This window comes from Podarcis pityusensis (assembly GCF_964106645.2).
Source record: "Podarcis pityusensis genome assembly, chromosome: 2".
Lineage (NCBI taxonomy): Eukaryota > Metazoa > Chordata > Lepidosauria > Squamata > Lacertidae > Podarcis > Podarcis pityusensis.
The window spans coordinates 4,859,178-4,879,402 of NC_138029.1; the positions used below are offsets into that span (position 1 = coordinate 4,859,178).

At 42.7% G+C, this 20,225-nt stretch overlaps 1 protein-coding gene across 1 annotated transcript in view; it reads left to right on the plus strand.

The window, feature by feature from the left end:
* LRP1 (LDL receptor related protein 1) overlaps positions 1-20,225 on the plus strand; it is a 321,217-nt gene that overhangs the window by 99,725 nt on the left and 201,267 nt on the right. Inside the window, 1 exon segment of the mRNA XM_080996568.1 lies at positions 3,645-3,782. Within this exon segment, the coding sequence (XP_080852694.1) occupies positions 3,645-3,782 (138 nt within the window).

Genomic DNA, 20,225 nt, shown 5'->3' on the forward strand with positions numbered 1-20,225 from the left:
AGTTCTGTGCCCCTTCCCCAATTTGAGGTTATCTACACTGGAGGTTGCTAGAGCACCAGAATGGTTAGGCACCCTGTAGAGCCCCAGTCAGCAATTAATTTTAAGCAGGGGTCATACATGGAATTGAAGTGTCAGCCACATGAGCTCTGTTCAATAAATAGTTCATTGGTTTAACTGAAACAAAGGCTTTGGTGGAGTGATTTTTTCATAGTTCAGCTTGGTTTCTCACCCCAGGACACAGATGGCTCTTTAACCCTGTTTTTCAAGGGGGAAGAGCTCTTGTGGCTCTGCAGCCATCGCAGTTGCTTCCTGGGCTTGTGGAGAGGGTGAGGGGCTCAGGTGTATAAGGAAGGAATTCTGAGGTTTAGAAATGGACAGCTTGCCCCAAGCTCTGGCTCTCCAGGTGGCCATTGTGTCAGGGTTAATGCTAGTGCAGGTGTCACAGTTTTATGTCCACCCAGTAGCAAAGGACAAAGGACACGATGCATCTGCATAAATGAGAGATCGCACAGCAACCCCAAAAGTGTTAGGTTGGGACTTTTTAGTTTGTGAGGAAAAGGAAGTGAGCATTGGTGGCAGGGAATAATATTTTTTTTCTCCTCCTCTTTCAAGATTCCTGAATTGCAGGGGGTTGGACTAGATTGCCCTCGTGGTCCCTTCCAGCTCTACAATTCTATGATTCTAAGTACTAGAACTCAGGCTTACCCAGTGAGACTGACAGGTGGCATAGTCAGGACAGACGAAAGTGCTTACTGTTGTTTGTAGTTTAAATCCTGCTTGCAAGTTCAGGTAATCTGAAAAAGGCTTCCATTTTTCCATAAAACAATCGTCATTAGGTTTTCTTATTTTGGCTGTTAACTTTGCTAATTCCGCGTAGTCCAACACTTTACTTATCCATTCTGCTTTGGTGGGAACTTCTTCTTTCTTCCATTCATGTACATAGAGAATCCTAGCTGTTGTTACATACATAAACAGTTTAATCATCTGTTTTAGAACTGTTGTCCCTATAATCCCTAAGAGAAAAGTTCTAGGGTTGTTGTTTTTTGTATAATCACTTTAAATGTCTTTTCTATCTCATCATATGTCATTTCCCAAAGTACCCTCGCTTTGTTACAAGTCCACCACATATGAAAAAGGATCAATCTACTTGTTCACACTTCCAGCGATTATTAGGAACCACCTTACACATTTTAGACAATTTGTTAGGTGTTAGATACCATATATACATCATTTTCATATAGTTTTCTTTTAAGGCACAGCAAGCAGTAAATTTCCCATGATAGCAAGCAAACAGTCCCCTGATCTGATCGGGGTCCCATGTAGCTGCTTTACCCTCAAAATTAAAGTGGTCAGTTCAAGCACATCTTAAACTGGTGCCCTCCAGATGTTGTTGGACTACAACTCCCATCTTTCTTCTTTTTCTTCTTTGGCGATCACTCGTAGCCGAGTAAGGTTGTCTTCCATGAACACGGTCTTAATCGTGAGTCCGTAACTGACTGTGGAGGCCAACTCTGGAGCCACAACAGTGGGGACATAGGTTTCCGGACAGGAGTTGATCATGATGAGGGTTTGCCAAACGTGCCTTCTTCTTAGCTCGTTTCTCCTTTTCGCCCTGAGTTTGTGCTTCTTCAAAGTCCATGACACCTTTGGAGTGCTCACAAGCCAGTGTTTTCCAGTTATCAGTGCTTATACATTTTTAAAAGATTTGCATAGAGAGCGTCTTTAAACCTCTTTCATTGTCCACCGGTATTTCGCTTTCCATTCTTAAGCTGGGAATAGAGTAGTTGTTTTGGAAGACGATAATCAAGCATCTGAACAACATGACCAGTCCAACCAAGTTGATGTTGAAGAATCATTGCTTTGACACTGGTGAGCTTTGCTTCTTCCAGTACACTGACATTTGTTCACCTGTCTTCCCAAGTGATGTGTGCATTTTTTTTGGAGACACTGTTAATGGAATATTTCGAGGAGTTGGAGATGGTGTTTATAAATGGTCTATGTTTCATAAGCGTGCAGTAAAGTTGGTAGTACGATAGCTTTATTAACAAGCATTTGGGTTTCCCTGCGAATGTCCCAGTCCTCAAACACTCTGTGCTTCAATCGGGAGAAAGCTGCACGCACAGAGCTCAGGCGATGCTGGATTTCAGCATCAGTATCGGTCCTTGTGGAAAGAGAACTACCCGGGTAGGAAAGGTGATTGACATTTTCCAACTCCCATCATCTGTTGCCATTGGCCACACTGGCATCTGGATAGCACCGGGTTGGGGAGGCTGCAATAAACCATCACATGGAGTTAATGGCTCTGACTTAAGTGTCACTTAATGGAAACCTTTTGTGATATCAAATCTATAACCACCGCAGGCAAACTGTTGTAAACAGAATGGAGTCTTCTGCTTCTTCTTGCCCCTTGAATTTCATAGCTGGTTAGAGTCTCCCAGCTCTTGGTCCAGACTTTCTTATCTTCTCAGTTGTGACCTTCCCAGTTTTATTTGTCTTTGGGTTCCAGCCAAATCAATTAAAGGACATATATTTATGGGCAAAAGAACAGCTACTTTTAAAGTGGTTTTCTAAGGTTAGAAATTCCTGTCTAATCCAGCCTTTTGGAGTGTACCACAAGCTAGTCACAAAAAATAAAACTAGCTTGTTTATTAGCTTCTTCAAGAAATAAAGTGGCTTGTTAACGATGCTTGCCCCAGTTGTGATTAAGTGGTTGATCAATGGGTCCTTTTCTGTGTGGTGGACCACTTTGACTGATAGGCTGGGTCACTCCATGACCCCCCTCCCATGGACTGTAAATGATCCTCCTTAATTAATCCTCTGTTTGAAGCTGCTGACGGGAATTGACTTTTTTTGAAAACAAGTCTTAAGGTTGGTAGTGCAGTGGTGGTGGGGAGCACGTAAGAGCCCTGCTGGATTATACCAAAGGCCCATCTAGTCCTGCGTTCTGTCTTCACAATGGCCAACCAGAAATGTAAGGGAATTGCACAAGCAGGTATGAGTACATGTGAATTCAAATCCATTTTGTAATGTGGAGACTGAGATGGAAAAAATGCACAATTTAACTGAGCATGACAATAGCAGAATCAGGAACAGAACATAGCTAGTTGATATTTGTCTAAGAACCTCACAGTGGGATTCTTGGCCTGAGCAAGTATTGGAATGTAGGTCTCTTGTAGCCCAACACTGTACCCACTGAGATACAGCATTTTTGTGTGTGTTTTATTTTAAGAGCCATTGTGGTGTAGCATTGCACTAGAATATGGGAGACCAGGGTTCCAATCCCCACGTAACCATAAAGCTGCCTGGGTGACATTGAGCCAGTCACTGTGAGAAGAAGAGGATAGAATCATAGAACTGTAGTGTTGGAAGATACCCTGAGGGTCATCTACTCCAGCCTCCTGCAGTCCAGATGTGGAAAGGGAGAGCTAGGTATACAACCTTGAACTACTTGGAGGAAAACTATGCATGCTCCTATGCAAACAGATACAGAGTCATGAGTATGTGGTGGGGTTTTTTGCATGCCTGAGTGAGCACCACCTCACACTTGGGAGGCTTTGTTTCTGGCTCCTCGTATTCCTATTAATTCTGGTCCTTGGTGTATGCTTATCTTCTCCTATAACGGTTACGATTTTTCCCATTTCCAGGTCCACAGAGCAAAGTGTCCCGATGCCATCCTAATGAACACAGCTGCCTGGGCACTGACCTTTGCATCCACATGTCCAAGCTATGCAATGGCAAACGCGACTGTGTGGATGGTTCAGATGAAGGGCCCCACTGCCAAGGTAAGCTGTTTCCCTGTCTCACCTGATGCTGTGCAGAAGCTGTTACTGGTGGAGAAGCCCTGGGTGCAGCGAAGGCCAGTGTCATCCAGGGTATAGTCTGAAGGTACACTTAGCCACAGTTTAGTAGATTTGGACTTGGGTGGATGGGAGCCCCATGAATGTTGCCTTGGTTTCCTTGATAGAAAAGAAGTTAGAGATGAATGCAGGCGCTGCTGGGAGCAAAGGGTGTGTGTGGATTCTACTGACTGGAGTGCTGACTGCTGAACAGCTGAATTGCCATGTTACAGCAAAAGGACTGTTGCAATCTAGATTGTATTAATAAGGGAATGATGAGTAAGAGTTGCGGTTGTTAGTGGAATAGTAAGTAATTACAGAAGCATAATGAACAGGAACTAGATATATTGACAGATGCACTCTAAGGAAAGGTGGGTATAGATTTTAATCAGAACACTAAGCTTAATTTTTGGAATTAATGTTAGTGAGGCCATAGGTCTACAAGTTGCAAAGCAGTATAGTGTTAATTTCTCATATTAGTGCCTTACATCTGTCCTACATTTCCTTTATTTTAGTCATTATCAAATAGAAATGTGGTAAATGATTAACAGCCTACAGCAATTAGTTTTCAAGCTGCAGACTGGAACCTCACATTATCTGGTTATTTCATTTTTTTAATGCACTGACCACTGCTTCTTCTGTGCAAAATAGCATTGTGAGGGAGCAATCTTTAGCGGATAAACATCAGAACAGGCACCTTTGTCCTGTCTTCCATTGCGCCCCCTTGCAAATTCCCCCTCCTCACTGCCTCAGAATTTCAGACTCTTGTTTGCAATGGAAATATGGGCCTGGAACCTTAGCTGAGAAGAAAGAGGCTGGGATGGAGATGGGATGGAGCAAAACGCTTGACCAAGAGAACAGTATCTCCTCTCCCTGCCTGCTCCTTTTCCACTTCAAATTGCATCTTTCTGACATCACTTTGACAAGGAGAAACATCAACTGGGGTTTAAAATACTTGAGTTGGCCAGATAAATTACTGCTTGGATCCAATTTCCAACTTCACTTACTGGCTTTGTGGTGACTGCATCTGTTTTTTGTGTGCAAAGGGACATACAGTATTAGTTCATAGAATTGTAGAGTTGGAAGGAACTGTGAGGTTCATCTACTCCAACCCCCTGCAATCCAGGAATATGCAGCTGTCCCATACAGGGATTAAACCTGCAACCTAGTTGATCCATTAGTGTCTGCAAGAGCAACCTGGGTGGTTCGGGAGATGAGATTTTCAGAAAGATGCATAGTAGGGTGGACATCAGAGCTATGATAATTATTTGAATACTAGGAAATAAAGCTGATTCCAGATGGTCACTTCTAATTTCTTGATTACATCTTATGCTTTGCGCCAATACTGCTAAAACTAATATAAACAACAAGGTTGACAACAGGCAGCCTTGTCTCGTTCCTTTAGTTATTTTACAATTCTCAGTCAGGACATTATTTACTATCAAATTAGCTGACAAATTGTCCTGACTCCTTTTAGAGAAGTGTTTCTGCATTTCATATATTCCAAAACTTTAAACATAAAATTCCAGGAGATGTTGTCAAATGCTTTCTCTGTATCTAAAAACATTAAAGCCACTTGTTTTTCATTTCTCACTTGTAAATCGTCTATTATATCATTATTATATAAAACCCAATAAAAAAGCAAAAAACAAAAACATGATCCATCTTTAATCAGGATAAATTGGAAACAGAAATGTGTTAACCTAATCAGGCGACATCACAGTAGCTGTGCTGAATCATAACAGGTTTTGAATGAGAGCCAGTAACTTTTGAGGGGTGCCACCTCCAAAACCGAGCCTGCCCAACTGAGCAGAGAAATTGCTGGGAGGCTGGTGTGTATTTGTGTGTGTGTGTGTGTGTGTGTGTGGGCTTTAGGCCCCCATTGTTTATCAGCAGAGTCATTTACTCTGAAAGGCTTACCAGTTCCATGACTAAGTGGCAGATCTGATACTTCCCTTGCAGTTTTCCTCTGCGGTCCTGACTGACTGGGAGGAAACATCTCTAATGTTAGTGTGTGAATTTCAGTTTCACTTACAGATTTTCACTACTGAAGAACAGGTGTTTGGATTTGGAGCTCTCTGTGTGTGCTTGCACGCTGACACTCTGCTAGAGTGCAGCAATAGTGGGGAATGTAGAAGGAATGCTTAAAAAGAGCGTTTTCATCTATCCTTAGGGCTGTGGAGATATACTTGAAAGTCCCTTGGCAGTGCCTTGAAATCTTCAGAGAGCTTGCTGAATAAGATTTCCAGTGCCTGGGGGTGGGCAGGGCACCAGTGCACAAGTAAAGTAAGTTAGAGAAAACAAGAGATTGTGCAGATCTGCCAAAAGCAAGGCTGGGCATTGCTATGAGCCTATCCTTGTGCCACAGAGAAACATATCTGGACTAGACAACTGAGGATTGCAGGTGGTCAGGTTATTTTTCCTGTTGGGGTTAAGAAGTGTGCTTTTCGTGACTGTTCAGATATTGATTGATGGTATTTCCATGCCCCTTTTCATTCAAATAAATCTCAAAGCTGTTTACAAAAAATAAGGAACAATAACATAAAAAAGAGCATCACAAATACAGCACAAATCATATAAAATAAGGAAAAAATCATCACTGAAACAGTTGCAATCTATAAAACTATTAACAAAACAGCAACAAAAAGTAAGCTAAACATCACAATTATAGCGAAAGTCATATATATTATTAACGAATCAACGTAGTGTTAAAAATCTATAAAACAATAGCAACAACATTAACAAAATAGCAACTAAAAAAAAGCTAATCACTGTTAAGTTCATGCACTCAAACTGAGCTGAGAAAATGCTGGGAGACTGATGTTTTCTATCTTAGGCCCATTGAGCATCAAAGATGCACATAGCCAGGCTCAATGTTCACATTCAGACTAGACTAGGTTGCAACCAGATCGTTACATGTTCTTCAAACAGGATGTAACTGAGAGCAGCTGAGCTTTTCTGGAAAAGCAAACTGTCTCTGTCCTCACAAGTAGTGACTTTAAAGCTTTAGATGGGGAGTTGAAGCTGCCTCTTGTAGGTCTGAATGTCACCTAGCTAGCTAATCCCAGGAACAGAGGAAGTTGTGCTTCCCACTGTCACAATCTAGGTAAGAGAATCCCATAGTAGAGTTCTAAAAGGGTTTTAAGAAGTGTCCTGGTAGATCCCACGCTTTACCAACCCCACCTGGAGATGCTGGGGATTCAACCTTGGGCCTTCTACATGCATAGTAGATGCTCTACTACCAAGTTATGGCCCATCCCTCCATGAAGTAGGCCCAGAATGTGCTTCTGGTAGAGGTGGAGCCCAGTCGTCTGTGGGCCAGACACAGCTGTTCCGTGCAAGCAATGCAAACCAAGGCAGTAACAGGTAAATTAATACCCTGCAGTGCAGATGTGCCCTGAAAAATCACACCAGAAGTCTTACAATAAAGTTTAGAAATTCCAGGTGTTGACTGTCATTGTTTAGCCCTTCTAAATGCTGCACTTTCATAAACACCATTCTTCATAGTTGCTTTTCTGTTTTAAGCATGCTCAGCAAAGGTGGGGACCCGCTAGAAATCCCAGGCGGAGGAAGCCTGGGAACGTGGGGTTCGGCAGGGCACCAGGAGCGCCCCCCCTACTCACCGGGAACCCCATTTTGGGGCTCCGGAGTGAAGTGGGGTGAGCGGCGCGGTGCTGTGAACTGATTGCTACTTTCACGGAGTGAGGCCGCACAGCCATTGCCGGAGAGCGCTGACTTTTTCCTGTGGACAATTGGATTTAAAACAAGTACCCGTGAGTAGTAACGGAAAATTGGATCAAGAAATATCTTAATTTGGCATCGAAGCGGGAAGGTTCAAAACAGGAAGTCCGCCTTCTGCTTTTTGTATATAGACTAAAGCAAAAACCTTGTAAGCTAAAGCCTGGAAAGCCGTTAAAAAAGTCTAAATTTCCTTCATTTATAATTACTGAAACCCCCTTGGAAGCAGGAGAAAAGGGGGGGGGGGACTTTGTTTAACCCCTGCAGGAGAGGGAGTGAAAAAGGATAAGTTTCCACCGTCTCTAACCTGGGAACGGGGTGTCAGAGACAGAAATAGTTGGAGAGGTTCATTGACTGTGAATGGAATACAGTGGTGCCTCGCAAGATGAAATTAATCCGTTCCGCGAGTCTCTTCGTCTAGCGGTTTTTTCGTCTTGCGAAGCAACCCTATTAGCGGATTAGCGGATTAGCGCTATTAGCAGTTTAGCGGCTATTAAAGGCTATTAGCGGCTTAGCGGCTTAGAAAAAGGTGGGGAAAGCGAAAAAAAATCTCAAGACTCGCAAGACATTTTCGTCTTGCGAAGCAAGCCCATAGGGAAATTCGTCCTGCGAAGCGCATCGAAAAACGGAAAACCCTTTCATCTAGCGGGTTTTCCGTCTTGCGAGGCATTCGTCTTGCGGGGCACCACTGTACTTTGACAGATAGCTAAAGAAGAGAAATAAACTGATTCCAATGTTGCCTTTTGCATTCTAAAGAAATAAAATATCTGAAAAATATCTGAAAAATGAAAGTAATTTTTCTTTTGTTGGACTTGCCTTAAAAAAAAATGGATACAAATAGAAATTGTCTCCTCTAGAGGGAGCTTGGTAAATTGTTGCTGCAGTCTACTTGAGGACTCAACAGCTGTGAGATTAAGATCGTGGGACCAGTCTTTTCTGACTTTGACTAAAGATGAGCTGGGAGGAAGATTGGGTGCTTGCTTTATGCAAGACAAGTGCCTTGCTGGAACAGATGCATGAGAAGATGGATTTGATGAATGAGAAAATGGACTTGATGACTGTTGTGGTTAATAACTGTGGACAAACAGGGAACATTGATACAGAAACTATTCAGGGACCAACTCATGAACCTGTACTGACCGGGCAAGTGCAGAAGATAATGGAGGAGGACGCGGTTGCACCTCAAATAATACAAATGGAGAGACCCGAGGCCCTACAGGAGTATAACCCGCTGTCATTGAAGATTGAAGTTGGAGCGGTCCAGGGGGGGTCTGGAGCTGAGGAGGTTCCTAACTTTGGAGAGACCTTGAAATATGCTTTTAAACACTTTTTGGATTACATTGATGACTGTGGGGAGTGGGACTGTGGGGAATGGGCGGGTTTGATGAAGGGAGATGGAGACAATTTTGGGTTGGAATCCCCCAGAGACCTACTCCTCAATGAGAAAGGAAAGAAATTAAGAAAGAGACCAACAAAAGACAAGGAAAAGGGCAAGTATAAACAAGAAGAAGAAGATCTGCAGAAGGGACATGGAAGAGACTTAAGGGCCTCGGACATAAGGCTTCCAGGTTGATGGACTAGATGGAATGGACAGTAAGGACTGACATGACCCGAGACGAGGAAGAAGAGATGTTGGATGAAGATTGGAAGAAAATTTATAAAGAAATTTTTTTATTTAGGGAATTAGCCTAAAATTAATGAATATTAGGGAAAATGTTGGAATGAAACTATATGACTCTAGCAGAAATGATATTAGGAGTTATGTATATTTGAGTATTAAGATTTAAGCTTTAAGGTATTTTATGGTAAGATAAGGTTAAATAAATTAAGGTAATTTGAATAACAGAATATGGGGAAAGATGGAAAGGATTTGTTGAGCTAATTATTAGGTTAAATTGTTAAGATGAATTATTTAACAAAAATTGAGAAAGATGGAAAGAATTTGCTGAAATAACTAATTAAACTAGAATACAAAAAGGGAGGTGTGAGGAGGTCAATGAAACAAGCAAATGGAAGTTAAAGATATGTAATTTGGGATTTGTGTCTTTTCTTCTTCTTTTTTTATCTTTTTGCTGTATTGCTGTATTGGTTTTTATGTTTTGCGTTTTTTCTTCTTTTTTATGTATTGTAGTGTTGTTTTTTATTTTTTATTTTTTTCTATAATTCTGAAACTATTAATAAATATTATTTAAAAAAAATTTAAGCATGCTCAGCAAGTCAGTGTACTGAGACAAACTATGATGCCTGACGGGTTTTTTTGCTGGGGGAGCGTGGGGTGGAGATGTTAAATATTGCTTAGGTGAATTAGACATGCATGCTGTAATGTAATTGATTAACAAATCTTGGTTCTTAAAACCCTTAACAGCTTGTCGCTCCCTGGAACTAACCATGGGATGCTCAGGATGTGTGAGGAGTTGTAATATAACCAATTGGTAATGGGCAAGCTTGAGGAGAACATTTATGGTACTGTAAATAAGCCATATTCAAGAGTGCAGAAATGTGGAAGCTCTGGAAAGTAGTGCTCTGGAAAGGCAGCCTTTCTATATCTAATTAGGCCAAATGGAAGTTCACCTCAGCTCTGCAAGACTGGGTTCTTGTTCAGCTGAAGTGGTACCTGGAGAGCCACTTTGAGTGATTATGTCTCAACAAGGTGAGGTATGAGCAAGCAGTTTGCCTGCTCACACAGCCTCTTTACTTCCCCCCTTCACATGACAGTTTAAACTTGGAGGTCTCTAATTAACCATAGTTTTCAAGTTTTGTCCAAACTGGGAAACCATGGTTACCAGCTTTGGAACATGTTGAGGTATGATTTATCTGAACAAACTTGGCTATCTGTTTAGAGGTCTTGGCAGGTTTAAGTCCTAGTCTGTTAAATGAAGCTGCAACTTAAGAAAACCCCAGCACCCCTATTCGTTCAGAGTTCATGGGATGGGCAAGGCTGTGTCTATACAGAATTTCATTTTTTAAAAAAAGTAGAGCAAACTTGTAGTTCTTATGAATGTGAAGCTTTTCTTGGAAGTGTGTAGGTAGTGCCTGCTGAAATCTCAGAAGTCAGCATAACTTAACAAAATCAGAATAAATTATGCAAAATGTATGACAAAGTAATTTATGCAGAACAAGATACATTATGCAAATCTAGGTTGCTAAATATATAATTCCTTGTCATGGAATTTGAATTGCCAAGATGCACAATTAATAATAATAATAATAAGTGTGGAATATGTGCAGGCTTGCTGGAAACTACCTTGCAAAAATGAAAATCCTCATATGCTCCGATAAGAAATAGGACCCTCTTTTAAAAGATGCGTCAGCTTCTTGAATTCACTTGTTATTTACAAATGAAGGAAGCTGTTTAATTTTTAAGGAGTGCCAGAAGACCTATGTAGTATCTCTTTCACTGAGCTCTGCAGAGCTGCAGGATGTGGATTCTTTAAGGGTTGGGCCTCTTAAGGCTGCATAGAGTTGTGGGCTACCTATTATGTGAAATAGTGGGCTTTCTGTGGTGTTCTTGGGAGGTGCAGTGTTTTTAAATAAGGGACGCTTGTTTAAAACCAGGGATGTCTAGCAGCTCTCGGACAAGCACCCTTCTTTGCTTGCACCGCAGCCTCTATTTTTGGAAGCATTACTTCTTCTCTACAGCATTTCAGGCAATGGAATTGTAAAGCAGTGATAACACTTTTGTGGCTGTCAACAGAAACCTGCCAGAGCCTCTTGCCCCAGGGCAGATCTGTTAAAAGAAAGATGTTTATGCCTGGTCTGTTACATTATCCTAGAGTTGCCTGATGCTGGGTGTCTTCCCCATTCTTTTAAAGCATATGAGGCTTTATAGTGTGTACTGCAAGAGTCTGGGCTTGCTCTGACCCCTTGGTCTGAGGCCTCTTGCATTGAGGTCTGTACCTCTCTAAATTAAATTTGGGGTTAGCTGCTGGAGGAAACCGAGGCTGCTTTCTTGTCCCCTTCAGGATTTTGTTTTGATTGTTCCTAGATTCATACTGCCAACCACTGCATTAGACATTCATTTCCTTCCCCATATATATATATATATATGTATATATTTATGCCTCTTAAAACACCCAGAATGCCCCGTCCAGACAGGAACACAGCTTTGCCACCAGTTGAAGCTGATGGAAAGCCCTCTGTACAACCAAGGCCCCATGAGCCTCAAATCATAGTAATGGATCCAGAAGTACCCAAAGCTATGTACTGTTCCTGCTTTTTTTAGAGCAAATATAACCCCATCCAGAGCAGGCAACATCCCATACATTCTGCCTAGGCAACTACCCACTAACAGTGCCTCAGTCTTGTCTGGATTAAGCTTCAGTTTGTTGGCTCTCAACCGGTCCATTACTGACACAAGGCATTGGTCTAGCGCATCTGCTGCCACACCTAAAGGAGAAGTGGAACTGTGTGTCAACAGCATATCGCTGACAATGTACTCCAAAACTCCAGATGTCTGAATGTAACACTAAACTGAGATCCAGTAAAAATGAACCTCAGCTGTGCCAAAGCCCTCCTCATAACTGTGCAGAAGGAAGAAAGGAGCAAAGGGAGCATGCAAGCCCTGCATTATTATAGAATTATAGAGTTGGAAGGGTCCTGCAATGCAAGAATCACAATGTGTACCCCGTCCTCCCAAATCCAATTTGAAACCAGACCAGGCCCTGCTTAGCTTTGCAAGTGTGCTAGCAGTTTTATTGCTGCACCACTAGAAGGGCTATAGGCAAATGTGGTCATATGGGGTGGTAGCCAATGCACTCATTCCATTTGTGCAAGGATTTATGTTTGTGCAACTCCCCCCCCCCATATCTCCACTAGGGGAACATCCTTTGATCTAGGTTTACAGTGCTCAAAATTGTGATGTCGAGAGAGAAGTTGTTGTCCAAATGGGCTGCCTGAAGAGGTTAGCTACAGCCCAGGCAACAGTTTTATCATGTGGCAGTCTCTTTATTTGATTTATTTATTCGTTTCAGGATTTATGGAATGCATTTGTTGAAAGTGGTATTATTAAAAAGCAGGATAAAACTATTTTAAATAAATACATTTCTGCTAACAGATTGTCAAAATGTTGTACAAACCAGAGGGTTTGTCTGAGGCAGCCTGGTAGCAGAAATAACTACTGCCTTTTGGAGAGGTTGAGGTATTTTAAGCAGCTTAGTTTTACAGTCCCCTTAGCTGTTTGGCTTCAACTTTAACACAGAAGGGTAAAGAGCTATTGTTCCTTCAGCATAGTGGTACAAACTGCTCCAAAGCCTATTTCTGAATCCTGTTTCTTAAACATGAATACAGGGTTTAATAAGCTGCATGGTCATAACAACTTGTTTACAGGTTTTATTGGATTTGTCGAGGGGAGGAGGAAAACGCTGCTTGGAAGGATATTAATTTCAGATTCTTATGTCTACAGTAAATGTGACAAAATTATGTTAACACAATTGCAGTAGGTGATGTTGGGCTCAGGCCTGATGTTTGTAGTTTGTATTTCATCCCTTGTGATTTTAGAAAGAAACTACTGCCCATAGTTTGATCTCTTCCCCTCAGATTGACAATCTTTTCCCTCAAAAACCCTTCAGAATTTGAATATGACATCTTTGTATATTGTTTCTCTCCACTCACCACTGCCAGTACATCCCAGTGTATATTACTGCATTTTATTATAAGATCTCTGAGATACATGAGAGAGGGAGGGAGGGAGGGAGGGAGAGAGAGAGACTGGGATTGATTGATTTGTCTAGGACCTAGGCCATCTGCTGATCTTCACTTCTAAGGTAGGGATTTGAACTTGGCTCTTGTATCCCCAAAATGAGGCCTGCAAAGCAGTTGCACCCAATTCAACGTTGATTGTGCTAGCAACTCTACTACTACTGCTAAGCATCTGTGAGAGATGAACTGTAAAGGAAGCACTTCAGCCAGGGTTAAGTGCCAAGTAAGAATTTTATGAGATAAAGTGTTATTTGCATCAGTATGCTTAACTCATGCTGATTACAAGGCTTTTGGCATTAGCAGTCTAGGATTTATGAGCAGGGATGAGTAATTTGTGTATTCTTTGCTGCTGCTTTTCAGTAAAGTTCAAAACATCATTGAGAGGAAAATTAAAGCAAGGAGCAGGGAGGAGCGCATAGCCTGCTCTGGAAATGTATGCTCATATGGACATTAACGAAAAGCAGGGCCGGCACTATGCATTTTTCAAAATGCCTCTTCCCCCTGCAGAGGGGACTCTTTCTTTTGCAGAAGGCAGAAGAGAGATCTCTGATCTACTCTTGTGTGACTTGGTTGTAGAAACATGAACAGCTTTGTAGTGGAAGAATGGGGAATGTACCTAAAGATGGTATGAATGATGCAGAGGCAAAGTATTCACTTCACAATAACTGTAGCAGGAGTGCCTGTGTGAACAATGCCCTCAGACATATTAACATGTCCATAAATGAAGGCCAAGAAAATTACTGCTGCAAATTATGCAAGCTTGAACCTCTTACAGCAGGAATATGGGAAGCAAAGGAGGAGTGGCTTCTCTCAACCACTTACCAGCTCTTCTCAACCAGTGTTCTAACAACAGCTGTCATTTAGAGAAGGGTGTGTGTGTGTGTGTGTGTGTGTGTGTGTGTTAAGCAAAGGAATTTGTGATGAGCCAAATCAGCGGTATTCCTTGGTGTGTGTCTTTCCAACAAGGGTTAGACTCCTGGACCCTGTCAGCATTTTCTGGGTACTCTCCCTGCCCAACAAGTGAAAAGACATATTGGTTCTCCCCCCCCCATCCTCCTCCTCCTCCTCCTCCTCCTCCTCCTCCTCCTCCTCCTCCTCCTCCTCCTTCTTCTTCTTCTTCTTCTTCTTCTTCTATTTTACCCCCTTGATTGAGGTGACCTGACTCTTCCTAAGCTACAGACAAAGCCTGGCACCATGAGTGTATCTACCAAAGTTCTGCTCCCCCCTAGAAAATGCAGTGTTTGTTCATAGAATAATAAAATCATAGAATTGTAGAACTGTAGAGTTGGAAGGTACCCCAAGGGTCAACAAGTCCAACCCTCTGCAATGCAGCAATCTTAACTAAACCTTCTGTGACAAATAACCATCTAATCTCCACTTAAAAACCTCCACTGAAGGAGAGCCCACTACCTCCTGAAGGAACACATGGATTGCCAGTAGTACATGTGAAAAAGATCTAAGGTCTTCATAGACAACAAGCTTAACATGTGTCAACAGTGTGATACAGCAGCTAAAAAAAGCTAATGCTATTCTAGGCTGCATCATTAGAAGTATAGTCTACCAATCAAAGGAAGTAATAGTCCTGCCCTATTCTTCCATAGTCAGACCACACCTGGAGCACTATGTCCAGTTCTGGGCACCACAATTTAAGGATATTGACAAGCTGGAACGTGTACCGAAGAGGACCACCAAGATGATCAAGGGTGTGGAAACCAAGCTTTTATGAGGAACAGTTGAGGGAGTTGGGTATATTTAGCCTGGATAAGAGGAGATATGATAGCCATCTTCAAATATCTGTCACATGGAAGATAGAGCAAGCTTGTTTTCTCCTACTCTGGAGAGTAGGACTCAAACCAATGGCTTTAAGTTACAAGAAAGGAGATTCCAACTAAACATCATGATGAACTTTCTGACAGTGAGAGCTGTTCAACACTGGAATGTACTCCCTCAGTAGATTGTGGACTATAGATTTTGTAGTGTTTTGTAGCAGGGATGCCTCCCTTGGAGGTTTGTAAGCAGAGGTTAGATGGTCATCTGTCATGAATGCTCTAGTTGAGATTCCTGTGTTGCAGGCAGTTGGACTAGATGACCCTCAGGGTACCTTCCAACTCTACAATTCTATGATTCAGTCTGCCTTCTATGCTCGATGTCATGGATCTCTTCACAAATGTACACATCCTTTACATACAGTACTAGTCCTCCTCCCTTCTTGTTTGGTCTGTTCCTTTTGAATAGGGTATACTTCTCACTTTCTACATTGCAGTCATGAGTCTCATCCCACCAAGTTTTAAGTAACACCAATTAGGTGCCATGAACTGGTTGGTAGTTCATGAGGCATGAAGCAGGAGGAGCAAAGGCAGACATGCCAGCACAGTCTCAGATTGCTTGGGAAAGACTCAGAGAGGAGGAGACTTAGGCAGCTGTGGGAAGGTAGGGACCTTCAGTCTCTGCAACTACCTTACTGGGCAAGACCTACTGTGCTCATTAGGCCTGGTACTCTTGTGCAGCTCCTGTTTTTCTAAGGATGAGTTAATTACTCTGTGTAATTTACTGCTGGCTTGCTCCTGATATTAGGTCATATTTGCCATCCCGTATTAAGAGCTCAAATTTGTATTGCTTTCCCCCATATTCTGTGCATTAGTATAGAGACAATGGAAACCACAAGTTATTCCCTTCAGCTGCTTTCTTCTTGTAGTTTCCTGCCCTTTAGCAGGAAGTACCACATCAGTTTCCTATGCATCAATGAAACTATTATGCCCAGTACCAGATGTTCTCCTGCCGTTTATAATATTGTCTCTCTCCCCCTCAGGATTTAATTTAAAGTTCTGCTGAACAGGTTTACGAGACTTTTAGCAAACCCATCTCTTGACAGAAGTCCTTCCTCAAGGATGTGGAGAGAATGGTCCAAGAAGCCAAACCTTTTCTGATGACACAACCTGTGTAATTTACTTCTATTATTTCCATCTCTCTTCCTGTGCCATGACCTTCATCAGAAAGGAGTAATGAAGAAGCCCAAGGTTCTCCAGCTTCCTACCCTGAGTCTCATAGTCCCTTGCTAGGTTCTCAGTAACATGGGAAACTGACAAGCCAAGCATTTGCTGGTGGGGGGGTAGGTGTGGTGGCATCCCCTCACATTTTCATGTGCTGTAGAATATATACAGTTGTCCTTGCTTAATAGGCAAATAGTTTGGTTAGATGCCTAGACGTATGAAAGAGAAACTAGCTAAAGCTCCATTCTCTGACCAAAGAGAGCCCTAACGCCAATCAAATTGGCATAATCCTGCCTTTCTTCTATCAGTTCTCCAGTTTCCTAGGTTGCCACAGTTCCTGCTTCTCCTTTATTCCTCCACTCATGGCAGTGTTCAGGCAAAGTCATCTGCATCTTTTTTTGTTTGTTTGTCTAAGTGTCAGTTCTGGGAAGCTAAACTGGAACAGAACAGTGTAGTTTTCAACCTCCTTTATCCCAGGAAACCGCTTCCTCTTACTGCACATAAACATGCTGTTGTTTTCCAGATGGATTCGTTGTCACAGTGAATGCGGTCACCTCATTTCTGAAGGGCAGCCATATTGGCAAAGGCCTACCTTTGCACTCATTCCTATGACCCGAGCGTGAGGCTGGAGGCTGCCAGAGATTGTGAAATGATGTTCCTCTTGTTTGGTGTTGAATAAAGCTTTTGGGCTGAGGGAAAGGGAAAGATATGGGATGTTCCAAGGGGTCAGCCACAGTTTATTCACCAGTAGAAAGTTTGAAGAATTTTGGGATCTCAAAGCAGCAGTTTTTGTGGATTTAGATTGTAAGGAGTGTGGTGTGGAATTTCCTCAAAATCTCTAGGGATCTTCTTGTGACAGGAGTTTCAGTGCCTGGGCCTGTGTTTTCTGAGGGCTTGTTATTCCATGTCTCCCAGCTTTGCATTTTCATTCCAGGGAGTGGGTAGGGGGGAACCCATCCTTTTGTCTCATCATTTGTACAATGTAAGTCTTAAGTACATTACAAATTGGCCCATGCTTGGTGCTGAGTTTGAACTAGAAGTAAAATCTAAAAAAATATATCAAGTAACCCCCCCCCCTACTCTTTCTAGGCCTTGCCGCAGGTGGGCTTTGCTGCTTTTCTTGAACTCTGTTTAGTCACACATACAGGTGTGGTCATGGGGAACCTCTCAAGCTATATTAGAGTGGGCACCCCACCTCCATTCCCCATATGCACACAGAAAGGGGCATGGCTCTCACCTTTTGACCTGGGGTCTGGGGGAACCTGTGGCGCACCAGAGGTGTTATTGCACTCCAACATCCATCAGTCCTAGCCAGCATGGCCAATAGTAAGGAATGGTGGAAGTTGGAGTCCAAGAACACCTGGAGGGCCACCCCATCTTTGTTCTTAAAGGAACTGTTCTCTGTCTAGTGAGTACTTCCTCCATGGTAATTACTACACAAACTCTCTCTTTAATTTCATCTCCATTCTCTTTTTTTCTCCTCTGCTGTTAACATCCACTTTCTTTCTGTGTGTGTTCTCTTCTCTCAGTCGCCCCTTGAGAGTGGTTCTCCCCAAGCTTTTGAGGCCTAAGACTCAGCTGGCAGGCCATTTTCCATGGATGCCTGCCCTATGGCAGCAAGCTCCACAAAATGATAGTTACAAATTAATAGTAAATAAACAGTTCAAAGCTGGAGTTATCTCTTTATTAGTGAAACACGATGTTCACAGACTTGGCTGAGTTTCATGGGCACAGCAGCTCATGCTCTGCAGGTCTTACTCGGTGAACCCAGTTGCCGAGACTAAAAGTTGCTGCCTTCCCACAGTCGATGATATCACCTCTTCTCCAGGGCTTCTTCCAAGCAATAGGAGACTGTTGCTGCTCTGCCTGTTTCAGCTCTCTCCTGGTTCTGGGAGATGGAGGGAGGGGAGCTTGTCACACCTGGAGGGGGAGGCACCTGTGACTCTTCAGCAGCCTGACTCCTTTCTGCCTCTTGGCCTCCCTCCTCTTCAGCTTCTGCCTCATGATTCTGGATTTCTCTCTGCCACAGATTCTCCTTCAGCTTCTGGCACCACCGTTTCTCAGTTTCCCCCCTCTTCTCCCTGTGACCACTCATCATTGTCCCACCACCACTCCCCAGTCTCTGAGCCTTCTTCCCCTGCTGGTTCCCCAACTGGTTCCTCCCACCACCCAGCCAGTCCATTACTCTGTGTGTGAGAGACAGACAGACAGACAGACAGACAGACAGAGAATCTCACAGAGTGGATAGTTGCTATCCCTGTTAAGCTTTTAATAGGCAGCCATGGAATGATTAAGCCTTATGGTTAAGGTCAGTCTTGTGGGAGACGGCTCTTTGGGTGGCTGAGGAAGTCCAGCATCAGATCTTGAGAAAGCATTGAAATTAAAGTCGCATCCATCTTTGAATCTACTGATTGCTGAGTCTCTGGCTCCCCTTGAGCCATCATTTGGAGAAGGGGGTTCTTATATGGAGACCCATGCTATACTTGTAGATCCCTAGTCGGGGGTGGGGGAGACATGACCACCACTCACTCTCCAGGCTGCTAGCCCAGTTGGCCTTCCCTACAGTGGGATTGCTGTTTCCTCAGCGTTGAAGGTGAAAAAAGACTTGGGTTGAAATACCCAGCATTTTCAGATTCTCCAAGCCTGAAAAGAAAGACAGAGAAAAAGAAAGAAAAGCAATAGGTTAGGAAAAGGCCACACTGGTTCTAGAAGGTGCTCTACCTCAGTTAGTTTTGAAGGACTTTGTCTCCATGGGTTTGGTACAAATGACCAGAGGGGCTCAGCCACAGCTGCTGACACGTGTGTTGGAGGAACTCCTTTTGGCCTTACCTTTGGCCATTTCCTTGGCTAGGTGTGCTTTATTTTACCATGCTCTATATTGTCTGTTGTGGTCTGTTTGGCATTGTCATGTCATTAGTATCATTCAATAAACAGTTTTAAGTGCTGCTGCAACCGTGGATGGGGTAGTACTCAGACTCCAGGGACAGCCAGTTTATTTCATGGTCCACAGTGTTCTCCAGGAAATGTCCAGAGGCCAAGAGCAGATTTTATTGCACAAACTAGCCTTCACAGTAAAGTCAGGTCTGTTACATGGGTAGCCAACATGGTGGCCTTCAGCTGTTTAGAACTACGATTCCCATCAGCCCCAGACAGCATGGCCAGTGGTCAGGAGTAATGGGAATTATAATCAGCAACATCTGGAAGGCACTATGTTGGCTTCTGTGATAACACAAGGGCTTCACAATAATGTGACACATATGCTCAACACATCTTTAAAACAACAACAACAGTCGAGAGAGATGCAACAGCCAAGAGAGATATTGTGCAGAATATCTCCAACTCCCTTACGATTTTTGAAAACACTTCTCTTTCTCCTTACAAGTTCAAGCTATCAGCAAGCATTTTACCATACTTAGATTAGAATTTGGCAGGGTTGCCTTGGCCCAGATAGAGTTGCCCCAGGAACTAGATTGGGGTTTTAATCAAAAGTAATTTGAGATATGGCATCTGGACAGCTGTTCAGAGGAAACGGAAAAGGAAAAATCCCCCTGGGCTACTGCAGGGGCCGAAGCCGCTTTGGGTTCTGACAAGGGCCAAAAACATTCCACACAGCAAGGACTGCCAGTTACTAGGCAGAAATATATTTTTTCAGAAGATGGAAAGCATATATTCCCTACTGCTGAGTGAGTAGAAGCATAAATATCCATAACTACTCATAATAATTATAGTACATGGACTGATGTGTCATATTTACAATGCTTGACCTCAAGTCAGGTATTTTCCCACATAGTTTAATCTTTTACACAGAAAAATTGACACAGGGTGTTTGATAATATGGTAATTGATTAATCTTGAAGAGAATTGAAGCATAGACTTTTGCGTTAAATTTCTATTTCATTGTAAAACTGGGTTGTTATTTTTTAAGAGACAATGTTGTTGTTTTTAAGTCCAATTTAAATGTGAA